Genomic DNA, 8,056 nt, shown 5'->3' with positions numbered 1-8,056 from the left:
GTGCTTCGGCCCGCGCTCGGAGACCGCGTGGCTCTCGCCGCTCTGCGGCGGCTTCGACGCGCCGGGCCTCGCGCCGTTGCGCTTCGAGGTCGGCGACGCCGTCGAGGCCCTCGTCGAGCACCGACTCGGCGAGGAGACGGAGTGGGTCGCGGGCGCCGTCGCCAAGGTCTGGCCGCGCGTCCGCGGCCGCTACGCGCCCTACACGATCTCGCTGCCCGGCCGCCTCGCGGGGCGCGCCGTGTCCGTCGTCGTCCACCGCGACGACGCGAAATTGCTGCGGCCGGGCCCGGGCACGGCGCCCAAGGACGTCGAGGTCGCGGACCCGCAGGAGCTCGCGCCGCGGCGCCGCCGCGGCGCGGGCGACGACGACGACGACGACGACGCGGCGCCGCGCCAGGTCTACTACAAGCGCGACGGCAACGTCATCGACATGACGCGCGCCTACGACCTCGAGCCGCCGCCGCCGCCGCCGCCGCCGCCGCCGCCGCCGCCGCCGCCGGTCGACGACGCGCTCATCCCGCCGCCGCCGCCGCCGGGCCCGCCGCCGGACTGGGTCCTGCGCAAGGCGGGCTTCATCCCGTGAGCGTGACCTGGCTTGAGGTAACGAGAAGTGTAAAGTGAAGTGTAACGAGAGCTTGTTGACGTCAACTTGAACAAGCTTGTGCAAACCGCCGGCGAGCAACCATCGGTTGGTTTTTGCCTCTTGTCGCCTTGGCACTGGCCCGTCGCTTGCGCCCTTGTGCTGCGGCATTGTCTCGAGACCATGTCTGGCCCGCGCGTCGTGCGCATAAATCTCTCGCCTGAGTTGGTGGAAGAACGCGACACGTTGTCGACCGAGCGCGAGACGTTTACAAACGACACCGACGCAGCCGCCGTCGTGTCGCCGCGGTCCTGGGCCCCAGCGGTGGTCTCGCCGCGGTCCTGGGGCACGCCCGCGGCGAAGGCGCGGTCGGCGAGCGTGCCCGTCGTGACGCCGGTGACGCCGACGCGCGCGGCTCGGAACACGAGCCCGCACACGCTCGTCGTGCTCGACACGGGCGCGTACGTGCCGTTCCCCGCGGTGCTCGGCCGGTCGCGGCGGAGCGACGTCGTCGTCGACGAGCCGACGGTCTGCCGGGCCCACCTGCGCGTCGCCGTCGACGAGAACGGCGCGCCGTCCGTGCGGTGCGTCGGCCGCAAGGGCGCCGCGGAGGCGGCCTGCGACGGCGAGGTCATCGCGCCGGGCGCCGCCGTGCCGCTGAGGCAGGGCGCGTGCATCTCGCTCGGCGGCGCGAAATTCCGCTACATGTGCTCCGAGGGCCCCGTCGTCACGTCGGGCGCGCGGCGCCGGGAGACGCTCGCGCGGCGCGCGCTCGCCGAGCGACCGCCGCCGCCGCCGCCGCCGCCGCCGCCGCGGTCCTGCGTCGGCTGCGCGCCGCGCGCGCGCGGCCGCCTCTCGTCCGCGGACGCGTGGCGCGAGGTCGACGAGGCCCAGACGCGGTCGGACCACGCCGCGCGCGTCTACGCCGCGGCCCGCGCGGAGACGTTCGAGGAGGACGACGCGGAGCGGCGGCTCTACCACCGCGAGGACGCGCGGCGCGCGGCCGCGGCCGCGCGGGCCCGGAGCGTCTTCTCCGCCTCCGAGGCCGCGGGGCGCGGCTGCGTCGTCGCCTAGGGCGCCGCCGGGACTCCGGCCGCTCGCTCTTAAAAATCGTCGTGGGGCGCGACGTCGACGGCGTGCTTCGCGGCGTGCGCGGAGACGACGGCGGCGTTGATGGCGGCCGTGGCCTCGTCGAGGCGCTTCTGGAGCGAGCCCCGCGCGGCGTTCGTCGCGGCCTCGAGCGCCGCGTAGGCCGCCTGGACGTCGCCGTCCGCGGCCTGGACGCGGTCCACGGTCGCCGGGTCGGAGATCTTGAAGATGCGCATGACGCTCTTGCAGCTGTCCAGGATGTCGCCCGCGTCGCCGTGGAGCCGCGCGTCCATGGCGCCGAGCACGGCGGCGATCGCGTCGGCGGACTTGGGCGCGCGCGGCGACTCCGGCAGGACGTACTCGGGCTCGCCGTCGTCGGCGGGCGGGGGCGGCGGCACGTACTCCACGGTGCGCATGGACGTGTTCATGAGGGGCACGTCGGGCGCCGCGTCCGGCGGGTCCTCGCCGTCGGACGCCAAGGCGTCGAAGTCGACGGACCGCTCGGGCTCGGACCCGGACGCGTACTTCTCGAAGTCGACGTCGCCGGCGTCGGCGCCGGCGCCGACGGGCCGCATGTGCGACACGTCGAGCTCCGCGGGCGGCGGCAGGCTGCTCAGCTCGACGGTGACCGCCGGCGCCTCGTCGGGCTCGGGCGCCTCGTCGTCGCTGAGGCCGCCGGACGGCGCCTCCGCCGCGGGCGCCTCCGCCGCGGGCGCCTCCGCGGCCGCCGATTCGACCGCCGCCGCTTCGACCGCCGGCTCTTCTGCCACCGCCGCTTCGACCGCCGCGGGCGCCTCGGCGGGCGCGTCGCGCGCGGGCGCGGCGGCGCCGTCGTCGTCGTCGTCGGACGCGTGGGCGCCGAAGACGTGCTGGGCCGCGCTCTTCTGGCGCTGGAGGCGCGGGCTCTCGTCGTCGAGGAGCGGGTGGGGCTCGAGCGCCCTGGCGGGCCCGTCGAAGACGCCGTCGCCGATGGCCGCGAGCACGAGCCGCAGCCCCGTCGCCGCCTGCGCGGAACTCAAATCTTCGATCCGACTTCAATGTGCGCGTAATTGCGCCGGACTCTTCAGCCGTGCTTCGAGAACTCGACGAGAGCAATCCAAAAATCAGCCAAATCGACTTCGAATCGACCGAGCGAGAGAATTTCAAAGTTTGGTCGGGACGTCCCGAACCGGCGGTCGATTTCCACGCAGGTCGCCGCCGGGAGCGCGTGGTGGAGCAGGTAGTCGCGCTTCTCCCGGGGCATGTCCGGGTTGAGCTTGAGCGACTCCTGGTAGCTCACGTAGCCGAGCGTGAAGGACGTCGCGAGGCGGCACGCGGCGAGGTGCGGCAGCGCCTCGAGTTCGGGGGCCGTGAGGTCGAAGACGCCGCGGAGCCCGTCGACGAAGGCCAGCGCGCCCTGGATGGCCTCGGGGACCGTCGAAGATCCGTCGAAGCCCGACCGCGCGTTCTCCGGCGTGCAGAGCGTCACGACGACGTAGGCCATGCCGACGGCGACGTCGTTGACGCGCCACGAGTGGACGCTGTCGCCGATGTCGAGCACGCCGAGCGTCTCGGCGCCGACGAGCACGTTCGCGTCGTTGAAGTCGCCGTGGAGCGTCGCGAGGGGCAGCTGCGCCGCGGCCGGCGCGACGACGGCGTCGAAGTTCGCGATGGCCCGGTGCACGTCGGCCGCCTTGTCGACGTCGCAGCCCGCGTCGACGAGGCCGTCGGCGAAGGACGCGAGCGCGGGGAACTGGCGGCCGTCCCAGAGGTGGACGCGGTGGAGCGCGGCGTGGTCGAAGTCGTCGAGGGCGAGGCGGATGCGCCCGAGGAAGGCGCCCGTCGTGGCGAGGAGGCCGGGCGTGATCTCCTTCGACGACAGGAGGTCGCCGTCGACCCACTCGAGCAGCCGCAGGGCGAACGTCGCGTCGCCGTCGGCCAGGGGGTTCTTCAGGCAGCTCCGCTGGGCGTCGCCGTCGGCCGGCGGCGGCGGCGCGGGCGCGTCGACGAAGCGCACGCTGTCCACGGGGTACGGCGCCGCGACGCCCTTCCGCCGCAGCCGCTCGTAGAGCTGCGACTGCGCGTCCAGCAGCCCCTCGTCGCGCGACTCGACGCCGTTGTGGACCTTGAGCACGTAGACGGCGCCGTTCTCCGCCGTGACCTTGTAGTTCTGGTCGTCGTAGGAGTTGAGCTCGACGATGGCCGCGACGCGGACGTGGAACTCGTCGCGCGCCATCGCCTTGGCCTCGGCCAGCGTGAACCGCGGCTTGAGCACCTTCCGCTCCATCTCCTCGCGCTCGCAGATCTCGCGCACGCCCGACCCGCCGCCGGCCAGGCCCTCGGGCGCCGACCGGCCGCAGAAGAAGAGGGCCAGCGGGTGCTCCCGCGCCTTGTCGGCGCAGAACCAGCTCATGCCGAAGTAGTTGTCGCTCGGCTCCGCGGCCTCGGCGCGGAGGCTCTGGACGCGGTCCAGCTTGGACAATATACTGCTGCGGGAGCGGCGTTCCCGACGTTCAGCACCACCTCGACTGGCTGGGAGCAGTGAGGCTGGAGTTTTTAGTTTTGCCACAAGCGATGTTGACCTCACCTTGATCTTCAAGCAGTGAATAGGCTTATGGACCAAGGGGATCTTCAAGTACTTGAAGATCCCCTTGTATGGACCGCCTCCAAGTCTGAAGCGCCTCAAAAGGCGTCGCAGCCTTGCAAGAATCTCTCTTAAACTCTGAAGCGCCTCGCAAGGCGTCGCAGCCTTGCAAGAATCTCTCTTAAAGCTTGATGGAGTGGGGCACGCTCTCCCCAACACAGCCGCTCGTCTCCGCCACGGCGGAAGACCGCCCGCCGCTGGAGGTGCGCTTCGTCAACGAGTCGAGCGCGCACCTCACCGTGTCCTGGGTCGACGCGGCCGGGCGCCTGCGCCACGGCCGGCGCTGCGCGCCCGGCGCGGGCCCGCTCCGCGTCCGCGACGGCTCGGTGCGGCCCGAGCACGTCGAGGGCACGTTCGCCGGCGACGCCTTCGTCGTCTACGCGGGGCCCGGCGACGACCTCGCCGCGAACGCGGACGTCGTCGCGGCGGACGCCGCGGGCGCGATCGCCGTCGCGGGCTGGTACGCCGCGTCCGACCGCGAGCCGGCGCGCGCGCGCGTCGTCCGCGTCGCCGACGGCCCGCGGCGCGGCCCGCTGGACTGGCTCCGGGGGACGCCGCGCGGGCTGGCGGCGACCGCGGGCGCCGCGGCCGCGGCCGAGGTCGCGGCGCCGAAGCCGAGGCGGACGTACGCGTACGCGCGCGTCGACGCGGGCGGCGTCGCCGTCGACGTCGACGCGCGCCTCGCGCCGGACTCCGCCGACGTCGCCGAGCTCCTGGGCGACGTCGCCGCCGCCGCCGCGCGGCTGCCGCCGCGCGCGCGCGCCGTCCTCGCGGCCGCGGGCACGCGCGTCGTCGTCCACGAGGACACGGAGGGCTTCGGCCACACGCAGCGTCCTGCGGCCGAGACGATGTTCGAGAGGTTTTTGGTGGGAAAGCAGTGAGAAATCGTCACCGTCATGCTTCGTAGGCCACATGTGCTTCCACCCGCGCGGCGGCGGCGCCTGGCTCGAGCGCGAGGGCTTCGACCCGAAGCTCGCGGGCTGCGTCCACGTCTATCGGCTGGCGGACTACCTCGGCGACCGCGAATTGTGGGGCCCCGGCGGCTCCGTGTTGCACGAGCTCTCGCACGCGTACCACGACTGCGCGCTCCCGGGCGGCCACGGCAACGCGGCCGTGGCTAGAAGGTACGAGGCGGCCGTCCACGGCGAGCGCTTGTACGACGCCGTGGACGTCAAGGGCCCCCAGGCCGAGCCGCGGACGGCCGGCGAGCGGCGAAGGCTCGCTTTCCGCCGCGCGTGCCGCTGCTGCGCCGGCGGCCGGTCGGGCGTGCCGCGGCGGCACTACGCGACGACGAACGCCGCCGAGTTCTTCGCGGAGCTGTCGACGGCGTACCTCTGCGACGACGCGGACGACGACTACAACAAGTGGGCGCCCTTCAACCGGTCCCAGCTCGCGCGGCGCGACCCGGAGACCGCGGCGCTCCTGGCGAAGATCTGGGACGGCGACGACCCGGGCGTCGACGACGACGAGCCGGCGGCGGCATCGTGCGCGCGGCGCGCGCTCGCCCGCGTCGCGCCGTGCCTCCGGCGGCGGCCCGCGCGCGACCGGGACGCCTAGCGTTCGACTGGAGCTTAGGGGAGACAGGGGGAGAGGGTGCTTGTGCCTCCGGCGGCGGCCCGCGCGCGACCGGGGCGCCTAGCGTTCGACTGGAGCTTATGGAGAGACAGGGGGAGAGGGTGCTTTTTCAGTAGACCGAGGACGCGGATCTGGAGCGGCACGGCGCGTCGTCGCCGTCGAGCTCCGCGACGAGGTCGTCGACGCGCGCGAGCGTCGTGTCGCCCGTGTCGAGGTCGACGCCGCGGAGGCCGCCGGCGCGCACGGCGATGACCGTGCCGGGCGCGCGCATCGCGCCGCGGACGATGGCGACGCGCGCGTTGACGCCGAAGGGCGCCTCGCGGCCGAGCGCGTCGTCCTCGTCGTCCGACGGCACGAAGTCGGGCCGCGCGCGCTTCCGCTTCTTGCGGCGCGGGCCGTCGCGGCCCGCGTCGGCGGCGGGCTCCACGGCGACGACGACGCCCGGCGAGCAGGCCTCCCAGGTGAAGCCGTCGTCGTCGTACTCGACGTCGACCGTGCCGTCGCCGCGGAGCGCCGCGAGCCGCGCGGGGTAGACCTTGGCGTCGGTCCACTCCGCGCGGACGGCCGCGCCGAGCTTGAAGCCCGTGGGGAAGCGGGGGCGCGCCGGCGGCGACGCCGCGGCCTTGGGCCGCTTCGCCGGCGACTCGCCGCTCGACTCGACGGACGAGTGCGACACGGCCGGCGGCGGCGGCGAGCGCGCCGCCGCGGGCAGCGGCCGGAGCACGGACGCGTTGAGCGTCCAGACCTCGCCCCGCTGGCCCGGGCCGGGGCTCGCGCCGCCGGCGCCGTCGACGCGCACGCGGAACGCGAAGCCCGGCGGCTTGCCGTCGACGGTGTCGACGATGGTCCCGGCGGGCCGCCGCCGGAAGTGCGCGATCTCGACGCGGCTCCCGACGGCGAGCGTCGCGGGCCGCGGCGGCGGCTCCGGCGAGTCGCGCGCGGCGCGGCGCGCCGCCGCCGCCGGGGCCGCCGGCGACGCCGGCGCCGCGGGGAGCGCCGCGGCGGGCCGCGGCCCCGCGGGCGGCAGCACGCGGAGCGCGTGGGGCCGGAACGAGCGCACGCGGTCCTTGCCGTCCGCGGGCGTCTCCTCGAGCAGCACCTTGAGCCAGTGGTTCACCGTCTGCGCGACGACCTTGCCCGCGGCGCCCGTCGCGACGACGGCGACGCGCACGCCGACGACGAACGCGTCCGCGGGGTTCGGGCTCGGCGGCGGCGCGGGGCCCGGCGGCGCGCGGCGCCGCGGCGACGGCGCCGCCGCGGGGCTCGGCGGCGCCGCGGGGCTCGGCGCCGCGCGGCGCCGCGGCGACGGGGCCGCCGCGGGGCTCGGCGCCGCGGGGCTCGGCGGCGCGCGGCGCCGCGGCGACGGGGCCGGCGCGGGGCTCGGCGGCGCGGGGCTCGGCGGCGCGCGGCGCCGCGGCGACGGCGCCGCGGGGCCCAGGAGCCGCAGCGCCTTGGGCCGGAGCGACCGCGCGGCGGAAGCGCCGTCGAACGCGACCTTGACCCACGCGTTCGCCGTGGCGCCGACGACGATGCCCTCGGCGCCCGTCGACGCGAGGGCGACGCGCGCGCCCGCGGCGAAGGCCGCGCCCGCCTTGGGCTTCCCCTGGGGCTTGCCGGGCGGGCGGCCGCGGCGCGCGCGCGCCGGGCTCGCTTCCGAGTCGCGGCGGCCGCGCGCGGGCGACCGCGCGGCCGGCGCCGCCGCGTCCGAGCTCGACCGCCGCGGCGTCGGCGGCGCGATGTCGTCCTCGTCCTCGTCGGGCTCCCCGTCGCTGGCCCCGCCCGCCCCCGTGACCGCGGCCGCCGCCGCGTCGAGCGCGATCGTCGTCGTCAGCCGCGGCGAGTCCTCGAGCCACCCCCGCTCCGCGACGAGCCGCGGGATGCCCGCCACCGACGCGTCGCGGCGCGGCTCGTCGCAGCCGCGGCCGACCCAGTGGACGGCCCGGAGCTCCGACGGGGGCACGCGCTGCCAGCGCGGCGCGTCGTCCTCGCTTCCGCCGCCGCGCTCGCCGTCGGCCTCCGCGTCCTCGGCCTCGATTTCGGGGAACTCGTGGCGTTTGAGCGCCTGGCCGCGGATGCGCCACGCGGGCCAGTCCGTCTGCTTGATGATCCCGACGCACCCGTTCTGCCCGACGGACGCGTCGTCCATGTAGTTGCGCTGCGTGGCGCGGAACTTGAAATCGTTGACGCCC

General features: G+C 75.6%; 2 protein-coding genes across 2 annotated transcripts in view; one reads left to right on the top strand and one right to left on the bottom strand.

Annotated features, from left to right (window-relative positions):
* Positions 1 to 1,654, top strand: part of AURANDRAFT_62502 (hypothetical protein) — a gene marked incomplete at both ends in the record, with an annotated part of 3,022 nt that extends 1,368 nt beyond the window's left edge. The window contains 2 exons of the mRNA XM_009037061.1: positions 89 to 553; positions 839 to 1,654. Of these exons, the coding sequence (XP_009035309.1) occupies positions 89 to 553; positions 839 to 1,654 (1,281 nt within the window). The remainder of the gene's footprint in view (positions 1 to 88; positions 554 to 838) is intronic.
* A 1,480-nt stretch (positions 1,655 to 3,134) lies between these two features.
* Positions 3,135 to 3,920, bottom strand: AURANDRAFT_3563 (hypothetical protein; the record flags this gene model as incomplete). The annotated part of the gene is made up of 2 exons (XM_009036496.1): positions 3,135 to 3,596; positions 3,666 to 3,920. Coding segments are annotated over 2 exons (717 nt in total), but the record flags the coding sequence as incomplete, so codon positions are not given.
* Positions 3,921 to 8,056: the final 4,136 nt, after the last annotated feature.

Source organism: Aureococcus anophagefferens, assembly GCF_000186865.1.
Source record: "Aureococcus anophagefferens unplaced genomic scaffold AURANscaffold_5, whole genome shotgun sequence".
Classification (NCBI taxonomy): Eukaryota; class Pelagophyceae; order Pelagomonadales; family Pelagomonadaceae; genus Aureococcus; species Aureococcus anophagefferens.
Note: the sequence above shows the minus strand (reverse complement) of the source record. Positions and strands in the feature narration are given on the sequence as shown.